General features: G+C 30.7%; 1 protein-coding gene across 1 annotated transcript; it reads right to left on the bottom strand.

The window, feature by feature from the left end:
- Nucleotides 1–12,076: 12,076 nt before the first annotated feature.
- Nucleotides 12,077–12,538, bottom strand: LOC124355872. The gene has a single exon (XM_046807027.1). It carries the CDS (start codon nt 12,536–12,538, stop codon nt 12,077–12,079), a length of 462 nt encoding a protein of 153 aa, XP_046662983.1.
- Between the last annotated feature and the right edge of the window lie 3,046 nt (nt 12,539–15,584).

Here is a 15,584-nt window from a genome sequence, read left to right as displayed (position 1 = left end):
TTAATATAAAATAAATTAAACTTGTAATTATGGAAACATTCCCACGATTGGATTATTGGAAATATGTATTTAATCAGCCTTTACCCTAGGACTTGAATGATTATGATATTTATATCACACACACGCGCGCAAAATCATAAACATAAGGGGGCTCTGAAGCTTGAACATGAGGATAACCCTGATAACTTGCCAGAGTGGATCGCCGCGGTTCAGTGACATACCTGAGAGACGAAAAAGGGCAGATTGTAGATTTAGTTGAGTGGACAATGAGTTCAAGAGGATTTTCTACTCTTTTATCATACCTGGATTTAAGTATATGGTGTGTATACCGATTTTTTAAAAGTTTATTACTTTACATAAACCATAATATAATGACCAAAATATTGATAGTATGGTGGAAGAGTATTTTTTGGCAACATTAGATTTTCTATTCTGTTTCACATTAAATAATCTCTTGGAATAAATATAAATGTAAACTACATAAACAATTTATATTAATAACAATACCACAATATTATTAATTTAAAAACAATTACTACAATATTATACTTTTTTATTTCTGTGAGATCTATTGTACACATTGAGCACATCATCAGACCCACACGTGCTCATTGAGTACGAAAGGCCTCCCAGAAATAAAAAAAGTATATTATTGGAGTCATTATTATAAATTAATAACTAATTCCAAAAAAGAACAGACCTTCTAGAAAGTACCACAATAATATATTTTTTTTATGTTTTGTTACCTAAATTAATTCGTACTTTTGATTACTTTAACTAATATCTTATGTAAGTTGAATTTAATAAAGTATACCATTCCTGGTGTTTTCAAAACTGACAGATAAATACACCTTTAAAATTATTTGCATGAAAATTATAGCAGTGATAGCATTCTGGACACAAAATTAAATCCAATATAAAGTTATAAAGCATACACATACCATTTAATGGAACACAGAAGGGTATATTTTGGATTTTGGTATAACACAAAATAATTTAGTCAGTATTGTATTTTCATGAATTATTTAAAACGTTTTTAAGTGTCAATGTTTGTATTAAATAACCAAAAAAGTTAGTTTTTACAACACTATAAAATTGTGTTATAATTTCATAAAATTTTCCTCTGGGCTTGGAGTTTAATTAAACATTTTTTTTACTGGGCAGTGGTGTCAGAGACCCACGAAAAGTACTCCAAGCAATTTCAAACGTTTAAGGCATTGCACCTAATGTATTCGAGATATACAGCTACGACATATGTTTGTATTTGCATGTCTGGATCGATAAATGGCTTTATCGACTTACATGGAAGATAGATGCTATATTTATTTATTAAAAATGTATTTTCTTTTAACTTTACGCAACATATTACAAATCTTGCTTACTGTATTCGTATTTATTACAATCGTTTTTATCCCTATAACCAAACTGATCTTAACACAGACAAATTGAGTGTCCGATGAAGGTATTCATGTTTGTTCTGTTACGTTGTCAATCATTCTGTCTCATTGTGACAAGAATGTATTAAATCAGCTGGAAATTCGACAAGTCGTGCACGGAAAGTATGAGGCAGCTCGTAACTGTATTGCCTTTCGTTTAAAAATATGCTGTTCATTATTTATAAAATGATCATTTGATATTTTTATTGCTGGACAGTTAAAGTGTATTACCTTCATGTACTATCTATATATATATATATATATATATATATATATATATATATATATATATATATATATATATATAAGATATATATGTGTGTGTGTGTGTGTGTGTGTGTGTGTGTGTGTGTGTGTAGATTATATGCTTGCAAGAACTAATGTGAAGGGTACGGACAAAGCCTGAACATTACTCCACAACTACGTTCAAATTTCAGCAGTATTTAAAACTTTCCTTATTCAATATGCAAGGTAACTTTTATTTCGACAATGTTCCGGGGAATATGAATTATTCAGCATTATGTACAATGATCACACCATCTTTTTAACATACCTTAAAAATTCCCTGTCTTAACGTGATTAGCACAGTCATCTAGACAATGAAGTAGTGACCAAACACCTATTTTAATTTTATATTTCAAGTACTAACACTGTGCTATAAACCAGTTGTAAATAACTCACTTAGCAAAACTATACATTTTTTATGGAGACCCACGTAGTATGTAAAGTGACCAAACTAACAATTTAATTACCTATTTCAATACTAAATCAGGGTTTTAAACCAATTGCAATGATTTACATAGCAAAAACTATGCATTGTAGAGGCAGACACGTGCGGTATGTAAGTGACCTTGTTACCGATTTAATTGCCTCTTACACTACTACAATCGTATTGGTAGAGTGTGCTAAAATAAATTTATATAGTTTATAATTTATTTATTCTGTAATACTAACTGTAATATGAGATGACAGTTGTTTTTCAAGTTTTACTGCGGCATTCTGGGTTTAAGTAGAGAAAATTTCTATTGAAGTTTCTGGATTTCAAAAAACTGGACAGTTAAACACTTATATTCTTTAAATAACAATGTATGGTAACTTATACATTTAATTAAATTATCCAAATGCAAATTATTGTAATTGGTTTAGTCCTGAGGTATATAATCAATACTACCTCAGGGCTAAACCAATTACAATAATTTGCATAGCAAAACTATGCATTGCAGAGGCAGACTCGTGCGGTATGTAAGTCACCTTGTTACCGATTTAATTGTTTCTTACAATACTACTATCGTATTTATGGAGTTTTGCTAAATATATTTTTACATTTTTATTTATAATTTTATTTATAATTTTTTATAAATATTTTTTACAAAAAATACAACTTGTGCGGGAACTCGGCCGACGTTAAATTAGGCCCTCTCACTCTCCCTTCGTATTTTAACTTTTCGGAAGCCAAATTCTAAAATTTTAATTATGTATTAATTACGGCCTAATAATGTTTTTTTAACCTGATCCAAATTGTGTACTAATTTTAAATAAATCATTTAATAGTTCGACTGCTGTTTTATTTCGAAAAGTTTTACACAACCTTCCTCGCCACGAAGCCAAGAGAAGACCTTTCACCTTCCACTGGGCAAACGGAAGGCCGGCTACCACATTACTATTTACAAAGTATTTTTGTGAAACTTATTTTAAGTTAAAACACAGGATAACGTAATAGTTTTATATAATTCTTTAATTTTATAACTTGTAAAGTTTTTCCCCAGAAGTTAGTTGAAACAAATGGTTTTTGACTTTTTGGTTTAATTTATGTTTTACTCACTAATAAGTAGTAAACTATCATTAGATTGTATCAACATGTGTAACACAGTTAGGGTATACGATGTAAACTGCTGAATATTCATCTGAATTTCCGATTTAACACTACAGATGTTCATGTTCGAACACCTGACAATCGATAGTTGAATTCATACGTAGGATATTTACTTACGTTGAATTTAATAAACGTTGAGGTTTATATAAAGTACTATAAAATTGGTCAATATATATAAATACATAACAAATAATATAATATATCGGTTGGTATTAAGGTTGATATGGTTAGGCTAATGGACTGGCATTAAAAGTCTCTGCGTGGCATGTGCTTTAATGATAAGTTGTTCTAACTATACAAACACATCAAATTACAGAGTGGCAGACTAGGAGAACTAATAAAATATGAAACTAACCAATTATATTATTTACACTTTAAAGAAACACTATTATTAAAATAATATAAGGGCGAAAATTAGGTTAAATTGAAAGGAATGGTGCCACTTAACAAAGTCGTTTTTTAAGGTCACACGTCATGGCTTGAAATTTTCCATCCTCCGCAGGACTCTTACAGGGTCGCCACAGTCGGTACACAGTTAGACGGGCAGGCGGACTATAGAGTGTATAGAAAACAGCTCAAAACAATAGTCATGACATAGGGCAGGGAAATAAATGGTTATTAAGGAATTCATCTGGTCAGGCCAGAAGACGAACTCCATAAAATTTAAAGCAGAGTAAAAGGTTTTGGAGAATAATACCCAATCCTTGTGTTTTTAAATTATGTAATTACATCTTGATTAAAAAGAACTTTATAGAGACAATAACCTGGAAAAGTAACGAGAGATGCACCTCACCCAATTTCATTTGTTGCCAGCTCGTTAGTTTTTAAATTGAGAGTACGAATTTTCAATAAAATTAATCAATTACAATTAAATTACATCTTATACAAACTAACCAGAGATTAAATGTAATACAAATTATGTCATATCAAAATCAAATGGTGTCTGTCAGTGTCCTATTGTGTTCGTGAGTGCGCTCGTGTGTGTGTGTGTGTGTGTGTGTGTTTTATTAAATAAAGTAAAACCGGACTGGACTGATTATACTAAAATTTTTACTGATCATTTTTAGGTTCGCTTGTCAAAATTTAGAAACTATTTATACTTCTAAAAGTTTTAAACAATTTTGTACGTGCTCCATAGTTTTTCAAATACCATAAGAAATGAAATACGATAAACCAATGCTATTAGTTGAAAGTGATCTATTTTATCAATATTTTTTATGATTTCACAGCTGTAAATTTGTATTAATAAAACAATTATTTCTTCAATTAATTCAATAATTTTTTTAACTATTATTTCAAAATTTTTCACATTAAAAGTTGTACCAAATATTATATAGCATGCAGTACTTATTCAGTAATGCAATGCTGACATGTAAGACCAAGGTAATATCTAACTCTCATAATACATTTAAATACTGTTATAAAACCCACCATAGTTATCTTTTGTATGAGGAATGCTTCTCATTCCTGTGTATGTGTATATATGCTCGTATTTTCTACATTGTGCCAACAAGAAATACTCGATACAGGCGTGAAAAATAAAATTCAGTCAAAACCATAAGTGTTTAAATGTACAAAACCTATAAAAATTGCGAGTGAAAAGGCCGGTAACAGGCAGGACTCTTATAAGATTGCCGTTTAAACTGGAAGTCCATGGGGATGGGCTTAATATGGTACATGCATATTTTCAGATTCCAAAGTTAGGTTTCTAACTGTCTGTTTCCGCTAGTTTGACACACTTATCAGAATATACATTCCTGATGGATGTTGTTCAGTCAATCTCTCGTAAAGGCAAAAATAACACTCTTTATTGAAATCCAATATCAGTTTTCCATTGGTATATTGCGCATTCATCTTCTTCGCTATAGTCGTATTAAAACATTTGCTTGTAAAGTTTTTGTGCGAAGTGCCAACATAGAATGTATATTGTTTCTAAGACTCGTTCAAACTTCAGTAGTCTTTTAACTTTTCTCGTTGAATATGCAGGATAAACTTTACCTCAACTATGTTCAGAGAAATGAATTATTCACGATGATGGAAAGCGGTCTCACTTGTTTGTCTATTGTACTTTGAAAATGTACTGTCAGTACTTTTACAGACCATAGCAACAGGAGGAGAGATTTGATTTTTACTTTTTTACATACTGTATTATACTTCCACTGTACGTTTGTATGGGTTGATTTTGAGTGAATTGAGATATATAATTTAAAAAAGTTTGTTTCTGCCTCAGAATATCTTACCCTTTATTAAATCTTTATTCAATTTAGTGCAAGAATTCAGTATTGTACAGATGTTCAAAGGTTAAATCCATTTTCCACATTACAGAAAACATTAAAGTCCAAAAATTCATGCATTAAACATTATTAGCTTATTACTAATACAAGTTTTTGTCCACAGTTATTGGCTGTAATGATTATCTAGATATAAACAGTCTAGCTGTATTTTGTTAAGGATTTATATATATATGATTTTGATCAAAATCTCAATATAGTCCAGGAAAGTAACATTTTACGGGTAATTATATTTATGTGTTAAAGTTGAAAACTAATAATACTCTACCAAAACTATAACTTTTTGTATGAAGCATAAAATTATCATATTATATTGGTGTTTTTATTATTTTACTTCAATTTTTAACGCCTTTATTTGGCATATTTGTATTTATTGATTTGTGAAATTACCTTATGCAAAAAAAATCATACAAGGTTAAGTATCAATTATTATAGTGAATTTACGTTTATATAGTTAGGCCGCCCTTGGTTATGTTCTAATTAGTATTGATTTCTTTGATCAAATACATTTACCGGTTTATAAAAAGTTTTCCTTTTCTTTGGTATAAAGAGGAAACACGTCAGAAATGTTAGCTATAATTTTGCTCAATTCATCAATGGTACATGGAAACCGTAAAATTCACATACTTTTATCATTTATAGTTACTTTGCTCTTACAAAATATCATAAGGTAACACCCAATGACCTAACACCTCTAGGATGTCTTCATATGAAAATAAAAAGGTATTTAAAATATTTAAAGACTATGAAAACTCTAACCTTTGACTGGCCCAAACTTTTAAATAAACAACTTAAATACAACGCTGCAGTTCATTAGTAAATATGAATATCTTTAATTATGAATTATCTGTTTATCCTGGCAAATGTTTAATGTAGTGAAAGTAACATTTATAAATGTACACCACCTCAAATATCTTGTAAATAATTACTGTACTTTCCGCACTACATTAAAATCACCTTACAATAAAGATTATTTATTTTGATTAGTATTTAATATGAGCAACCTGAAAAAAGTGTTTAACTTATATTCCAGAACCTTCCTAAAAATCTATGTTTAGCAGTGAAAGTAAAAAATATGACTCATAAATGTGGACGAAGAATAAACAGAAAGTTTTAGCGATACGAATTCAAAGCTCTCGACTAAAGTTCCAAGTTAAACCAAATAAAGAAGTTACATGACGTCTTTACAGTTGTTTGCAAGAACCGCCACGAGAAGTAAAGTTTTGAGACTTTTGTCTGACATTGTCATCAGCTGCAAGTTGTAGATACATTTTTCATCTTATTCTTTGAGAAATGTATATATATACGCAGGGTTAAAAATTTATTATTTTAAAGTAGAACAGATGTAAAATACAAGATTTATTGCAACATAGATTCATTCAAATGAAGTTGTAATTTTTTGCAAAAGAACCACGTTTACATATACAAATCTATGGATGAAATGAAAATTAAGAGTCAAGGTATATGTTAGAATTAGTCGAGATGATCACAAAAGAATTAAAATGGTATACACGAAACCAATAATAAATTTAGTTTGTGAGTTACTAAAAAGTACAGTGTAATTTTTTTATTATTTTGGGTTGTCCATTCAAGCTTTATTGTGGGATTGGTTTTCCCGTCAGCAATGAGTAACGGGATCCAGATAAAACAAGTTGGTCTCAGCTTTCGTGCCACGACATGTTCGACGCTTGACAGGTTGCGGCATGAACGATCCACTCGCGCATTGCGCTCCAACGCAAACTCGTCAGACGGACTGACCTGCAGAGGAGCAAGAGGTCAGTCTACATATTCCGATCACCACGATTAGACCTACGGTGCGCTGAGAAACTTAACGTCACTTCTTCCGAATTGTTCGTGAGATACGGACATAACGAATACTTATTCCTATTGGTGATTTATTACTTTATTTATTATACTTATCATAATTAACATTTCGTTCATATTCTGTATCGTTTTTATATGTTGTACTACATGGAATTAACTTATAACGTATTATTCTTGGTATTCTGTTGCTTTACTTACCACCTTACTAAACCTATGTTCGTGAAATACGGACTTAAACCTTTAAATTGCGTATTAGTGGTTCTTTTACTTTACTTACTATCGTACTAAACCTATGTTCGTACAGTACGGACTTAACCTTTAAATTGTGTGCCAGTAGTTTCTTTTTCTTTATTTACTATATTACTAAACCTATGTTCGTACAATTCTGACTTACGAACATAGACTTAGTTTGTGTCTGGCAGTTGAGTAGAGCGGACGTATTGTTGTGGTCTTATCTGTTAGCGTTATTGTTGTCATGAGTGACTGTGTTTCTTGTGGTGACCTGCTCCCTGATGCAAACGACTTTGCAATTTGTTCTGAGTGTTGATTCTAAATTACATTTCGAGTGTGCTGAAATTTTACCTACTACTTGGAATCGTATGGGGCAGAGTAGGAGAGATAGCTGGAAGTGCAAGAGCTGCTTGGGTAAGAGCAAACACTCACGAAAGGAGCAAGCTGATAAAGAGGTACTTAGTAAATTGCATAAAGATTATTTATCGAAAATGGAAGAAGAAAACTATCAGGGAACAATTTTCCCAAATATGAAAAAACCTTTGTCCGCTCAAATAGCAGAACTTAAATCTTCTGTGGAGTTTTGTTCAGCTAAGATTGACGAGTACGAAAAAACAGGTTGGTAGTTTTAACAGTAAGGTAAATGACCTTCAGAAGATACAAAATGACTTGCAGCAGGAGAATATTAAGCTTAAGAAGGAAGTTGTTGGCTTGTCGGTTGCAGTTAGAAGAATTGGATCAATACAATAGAATGGGGGGGGGGTGGGGGGGGGGGGGGGTGGGGGGGGGGGGGGGTGGGGGGGGGGGGGGGTGGGGGGGGGGGGGGGTGGGGGGGGGGGGGGGTGGGGGGGGGTGAAATTCATGGATTGACACATTTAAATATAACAAAATTAAATCAGAATGTTGGGTCATGTATTGTACAAAATATATTGGATATTCATTATTATTTATTTGGAACTAGAGTACTCCAAGGCAGTGCCTGTTTGGAGTTACTTTCACCACTAGAAATCCTGTAATATTATGGCAAAACAGAGTATAAATATATATATATATATATATATATATATATATATATATATATATATTTATATATATATATATATATATTATAATTTTCCAAACTTTAAACATATTGATATTTCAAAAGAAAATTTATTGTTCAAGTGCAATTTTTGTATAAGCCCTTCAATACCAGGAAATGTCTTTGTTTTCAAAGTTAATTTATATTTTTTGACGTTATTTAAATTTGTAAATATTGTTAAAATTGAATTGTATGGCAAAAGGTTTTCAAGCGTTTCTATGCAATTATAATAGGATAGTACACTAGTAGTTATGAAAGGAATGTTCTATTGAACTATATTAAACATCTTATCTTCAATATTTTCAACAGTAAACAACCATATTCTAACTTTATTAGCAAAAAAGGTTGCTGTTTTTAAATTTTGAATTTCATTTGGCAATTTATTAAACATTCTTGGTGCTAAAAAGTAATATGTTTTTGTGAAGTATGTATTGGAAGGTTTGGGTACAGTAAAACTAGCTGCATTTCTTAGTTTAGACTTAAAAGCCTTATCAGTTATGCAGCATCTGCTACGAATGAAAAATATTTTTTAAAACTTTATATACGAACATATATTGCAGGGGTAAGATTTTCAAATTGCAAAAAATTGGGAAAGATTTTTCAGTTTTAAGCTTTTTTTCTATTATTCGTATAAAATGTTTTTGAATCATGTAGATTGGTTTGATATTTGAACGATAAGTCCCTCCCCAGCAAATTATTCCATAATCCAATCGACTATGCACTAGTGAAAAATATAGAACCCGTAATAATTCTTTACTGCATATATTTCGTAAAAAATAAATAAATAACCTTAAAGTACTATTTATTTTTGATTTCAAATTCATGATATGATTCTTAAATTTTAGTTCCCTGTCCAATACTACTCCCAAGTATTTTATATTGTCCACAGGTTTTACTTCAGCACAAACAGTAGAACACTGCCCGCCTCCACTGATACAATCAATGCATTTATAAAAAATTTTATTTTCAAAAATAACCTCTCGTCTTAAACTAAAATTCATAAATCTAGTTTTAGCAGAGCTAAGTACCATGTTGTTTTTTGAAAACCACCATTGAAGCGCTTCTAAGTCTGAATTCATTTTTAGTTCTATTTCATTCCAATTCCGTTCAACATAGCAAAGTGCTGTATCGTCGGCGAATGATGTTACTTTCCCATGAAATTTTGCACAGCATAGATCGTTAATATAAATTAGAAAAAGTATTGCTCCCAAAACAGATCCTTGTGGAACACCATATTTTATTACTCCCATATTACTCAAAATCCCATTTATTCTTACATACTGAGATCGATTCAGCAAGTAACTTTTAAACCATCTGTACACAACACCTCTTACACCACAATTGTACATCTTATGTAGCAATATTCTGTGATCAACCGTATCAAAAGCCTTTTGAATATCTAAAAATAGACCACTCACTTGCATTCCATCATTCATTCCATTTGATACCCTATCCATAAAATCTAGTAATGCAGTTTCCGTATTCATTCCCTATCTAAAACCAAATTGATTTGTACTAAAGAATTTTACTTTCTCTAAAAATAGTATTAATCTTTTCTTCATTATTTTTTCATAAATTTTTGAAAAGGAAGAAAGCAAAGAGATGGGTCTGTAGTTATTACAAGCCAGGTTCGAGCCGCTTTTATGAATTGGAATCACCACAGCCTCCTTCAACTTTCCAGGGAAAACCCCTGTCTCAAAACTCAAATTGATAACATACGTCAGGACAGGAGCAATTTTTTGATAATATTTTTTAATAATATGTGAATTAATACCATCAACTCCAGGAGAAGTCCCATTCTTTAATGAGTTCACCGCTTCCCTAACATCTGTCTCTAGTACTGGGGCCATATACATTGATTTTAAAACTGGCCTTTCGATAAAATACTCTTTGTAATTTAGAGTGGATAAAATATCTGATTTGTTTTTATTTACACTTAGTTTTTCAGCCACAGAAAGAAAATAATTATTAAATTCATTAGCTACTACACGAGGCTCATTTACATGCCTGCCATCAATTTCTAATGTTACTATAGAATCTCTACTGGGTTTCTGGTTTGTTATTTCCTTAATAATTTTCCAAGTTTTTTTTTTGAGTTTCCTTTATGTCTGCTAAACAATGATTCATAATATTTATTCTTTAGGTTGCGAATATCGGTCTGAAGTTTATTTCTAATTTCTATAAATTGCGATTTCAATAAAGTATTGTTTGGTTGTTTTTTTCACTTTTTTCACTAACAAGTTTTTCATCTTTATACGTTTACAAATAATATCATTCATCCATGGTTTTAATTTATTTATACTGCAATTTTTATAATGTACTTCTTTCCTACTTTCATTTATTAAATAAGAAAATTTGTTAAAAAAAATATCAAAAGCACTATTAGCATTACGTTCTAGTAACACACCATTCCAGTCCACATTATCAAGTAAATTGTTGAGTTGGTCATGGTTGATGCGATAAGGGCATTGACTATTTCTAAATTTAACCGAATCAGCTGACGCAATCCCCCAACCTGGCCTCCAGAACCAAACAGCTGTTAAACAATGATCCGTTATCTGACAATCAATTACTGCAGCCTCAGTTCTAACTTTGTTTTTATTTCTTATTTTTACAATTATATGGTCAATACAAGTTTTAGATAAGTTTGTGATCCTTGTAGGGACGTTGATTAGGGATTCCAATCCATTGGAAGCTAATGTAAGTTTATAATTATCCATAACACTGCTTTTCTCTAGATAATTTATATTAATGTCTCCTATAATTAGTAGGTTATTACATTTCTTTATATAATCTTTATTCATATAAGAGTTTAATTCAAATAAAAATGATTCAGTGGTTTTTTGCTGTAATTTATAAATTGATAAAATTATGAAATCATAACCTAACATTTGAAATGATAGCTCTATTATATCAGCTGAGTTAAATTTCACATCTGATATTTTAGTTTGATTGATATTTGTGTGGATATATACAGCTACACCACCAGCCCTATATTTATCATTAGCATTATAAAAAGAACAGTAGTTGGGGATGTTAAAAAAACTTGTTTCGTTACTATTTACCCAAATTTCTGTTAACACAATCACTTGAGGAGGTTTCTCAATTGCTGTCAATTCAGCTAAAAAGATGTCAAAATTTGATCTTAAACTTCTTATATTTTGGTGGATTACAACAAAACCAGCATTTTTATTAATGAAATCTATAGTTTCATATTGTGACATGTTAATCTAATAGTATTCAATAAATATACAAAAGGATAAACTAACCTAGAAACAGCTAATAAACTAACAACAACAATTATATTATTTTGAAAGAGAAAAAAAAATTAATCTATAACTTACAATTTTTCTAAGTCAGCTTGGCACTTTACAAGTATAACTGGTTCTCCATCAGATTTTCTAAGAAAAATCTTCCCACCTCTAACCCATAGCCACTTATAGTTCTTATCAGACCTAACATTTCTAGCCATGGCAAATAGCCTCCTTCTCTCCGGTGTTAGATACTCATTAACATAGACAGGAGAGTCTGTTGAAAGTCCTAGATGCCTGGTGGACAGCTTCTTACCTCTTCTTTTTGACAACAAAGTCTCAGCATCAATTCTTCGTACAAACTTGACTATAATTCCCGGAGGATCAGTAGCATTAGGTCTTTTCCCCAGTAAATGACATGCATCAACCATTGATTCGGTTATTTCCATGTCTAGAGCCTGACCCACTTTCTTCACACTATCTAATACCTCGTCATCACTAGATGGAACTCCCTGTATTTCAATACAGTTCCTCCGAGAATACTGCTCCATATCTTCTACTTTAGTTTCCAACAACTGCACCTTTTCTTTCAGCTTATAGATAAGATAAATTTTAACTATATAAATGGAGGTGAACGTAAACTTCAGCAAAAATCAGAAAGAAAAAATAAAATCCGCTTTTAAGAACAAAATACCCGTTAGTATTCAATTTAAAATAGATCAACTAAAAAATGGCGAAGATAAGATATTTTTAACAAATAGACAATACAATAAACTCGAAAAACATAAGAAAAACAATAAAGGAACCAGAATAGAATTTTCTTATAATCAGTTGAAAGAACTTAAAAATGGTGGACTTTTGAAAGATTTATTAGATTTTGGAGAAAATATTCCAGTTGTTAAAAATGTTGTTCCTTATGTTCGTAAAGCTGCTCCAATCGTTAAAAAAGATGTGATTCCTATTGTTCGAAACATTTTAAATTGGTTAGATAAAGAGTTGGAAGATGTTACAGAATCTGGATTAGATTAAAAAACTTTGAATTACGTGAAAGCAAACATTGAAAAAAAATTTAAACCTTTAACATTCGGGGAATTGGAAGAAATCTGCAAAAATATTAAACATTTTAGAGGAATCTTCATGAGAGATACATTACCTGAAAAAGTTAAGAAATTTGAATGTGGAATTGTGAATTTAGACTCGATTATGGGAAGTGGAACGCATTGGATTTGTTATTATAAAAATGATAAGAATGCATGTTATTTTGATTCGTATGGAAGAATTGAGGACAAACCACCTATAGAATTTTGAATATTTGAATATTTGAAAATATTTGAAAAAGTCAAGCGTCTACTACAATGATTCTCAGATTCAAGATTATAAAGATCCCCCAATTTGTGGTCATTTATGTGTTTTTGTTTTGAATGAGTTGACTGATGGTAAAGATTTTAAAGAAGTTGTTAACAAATTATTACTTAATAAATGACATGATTAAAATTTTCGTAAAAAGTTTGCTTTCACGTAATTCAAAGTTTTTTAATCTAATCCAGATTCTGTAACATCTTCCAACTCTTTATCTAACCAATTTAAAATGTTTCGAACAATAGGAATCACATCTTTTTTAACGATTGGAGCAGCTTTACGAACATAAGGAACAACATTTTTAACAACTGGAGCGGACTACAGAAAGTATGCTAGTGATATTGAAAGGGCGGAGTTTAAAAATTTCTATCCAATTAGTAAACAACATTTGAATGAACCGAATAAAAGAACTGAGTTTAATATTGATTTTGGAGATAATTTTTGCTCGTCTAACTTCCAGTTTTATATTTCTGGAACTTTAACAAAACAAGATGGTTAAGCATATCTTGGAACTGATAATGTTAGATTAATCGATAATTTTATACCGTTTTTATTTTCTAAGATTGAAGTAAGAAAACACAATAAATTGATAGAAGAAGTCGAAAACTGTGGCCAATTAAGCACAATTAAAGGAACTATTTCGTATTCAAAAAGTGATGTTATTTCTCAAACTTCTAATGGCTTTGAATCAGATTTTAAATTTGGTGTTTTTGAAGCAGCTGGAAATTTATCTCATTTTGGATTAGGATTTTTTGAAAATGTTACTATTCCGATCTATAAAGGAGGATTTTATCTAAGTTTTATAAGAGCAGAAGACGATGATGTGATTCTGAAGACTGCAACTGGAAATGTTATGCCTGTTGATGGAAAAATAACAATTACAGATTTTTTTATTAGAGTTCCAATGATTGATTATAAAACCACGAGTAAAATTGGGTTGATTGATGAAATTACAAAAAGTCAAAACATTATGTTTAATTTTCTAGATTGGCAATGTATTGAACAAAAAGGTATTTCCGGAACAACTTATTCGTTCGATATTACAAATATTTATAGAAATATCTTCAATCCCAAGTTCGTTATTATAGGTTTTCAAACAGATAGACAGAATAATCAAGAAAAAAATCCTTCAAAGTTTGATAGTTTGAATGTAAAAAATATCAGAGTAAAATTGAACGGTTCTTATTATCCAGATGAATTACAAAATTTAAACATTTCCGGAGGTCTTTTCAGAATCATGTATCAGATGTATCAAGATTTTAAGAAAGTTTACTGTAATAATAAGGAAATGTGTTACAATCCTAAAGAATTTTTAGCGCATAGACCTATTTATGTCATTGATACAACAAAGAGTTTGACAAATATTTCTAGTTCAAAGAACGATATAATTATCAATATGGATTTTCAAAATCCTGTTACAAACGCGATTTGTTATGTGGTTGTGGTTTCTGAGAAATTTTTATCATATGACGTGATTAAGAACGATATTAGAGAAATTCAGTAAAATTTTAGATTTATGGATTTTTCATTCCATTTCAGAAATGTTTTATTAATATTTTAATATATTTACAACAGAATTTTCGTTGATTAGAAGCAGATATGAGATCAATAGATTGATTCGAAGCAGATTTGACTAAGTTTCAGCTCAAGAAAGTAGAAGCAAACAGCTATAGATTCTGTTATTTTTTATTCGTGATTTACAGATTCGTTTATTGTCCTTTAAACAGTATTTTTCCCTTGATTTACTGTTGGCTCCGAAAGTGACCTAGGAACCTTACATTCTTATCTACTTACAATGTTCTATATTTACTCTCTATCTACCTGAGACATGATAGCAGCAGTAAATATATATTGTATAGACACAGAGGTCACACCGCCTATACAATGTTCTATATTTACTCTCTATCTACCTGAGACATGATAGCAGCAGTAAATATATATTTTATAGACACAGAGGTCACACCGCCTATACAATGTTCTATGAGACATGATAGCAGCAGTAAATTATATTGTACACACCGCCTATACAATGTTCTATATTTACTCTCTATCTACCTGAGACATGATAGCAGCAGTAAATATATATTTTATAGACACAGAGGTCACACCGCCTATACAATGTTCTATATTTACTCTCTATCTACCTGAGACATGATAGCAGCAGTAAATATATATTGTATAGACACAGAGGTCACACCGCCTATACAATGTTCTATATTTACTCTCTATCTACCTGAG

The sequence above is a fragment of the Homalodisca vitripennis genome, chromosome 2 (assembly GCF_021130785.1).
Source record: "Homalodisca vitripennis isolate AUS2020 chromosome 2, UT_GWSS_2.1, whole genome shotgun sequence".
Taxonomy (NCBI): Eukaryota; Metazoa; Arthropoda; class Insecta; order Hemiptera; family Cicadellidae; genus Homalodisca; species Homalodisca vitripennis.
This window is presented reverse-complemented; position numbering and strand designations above follow the sequence as displayed.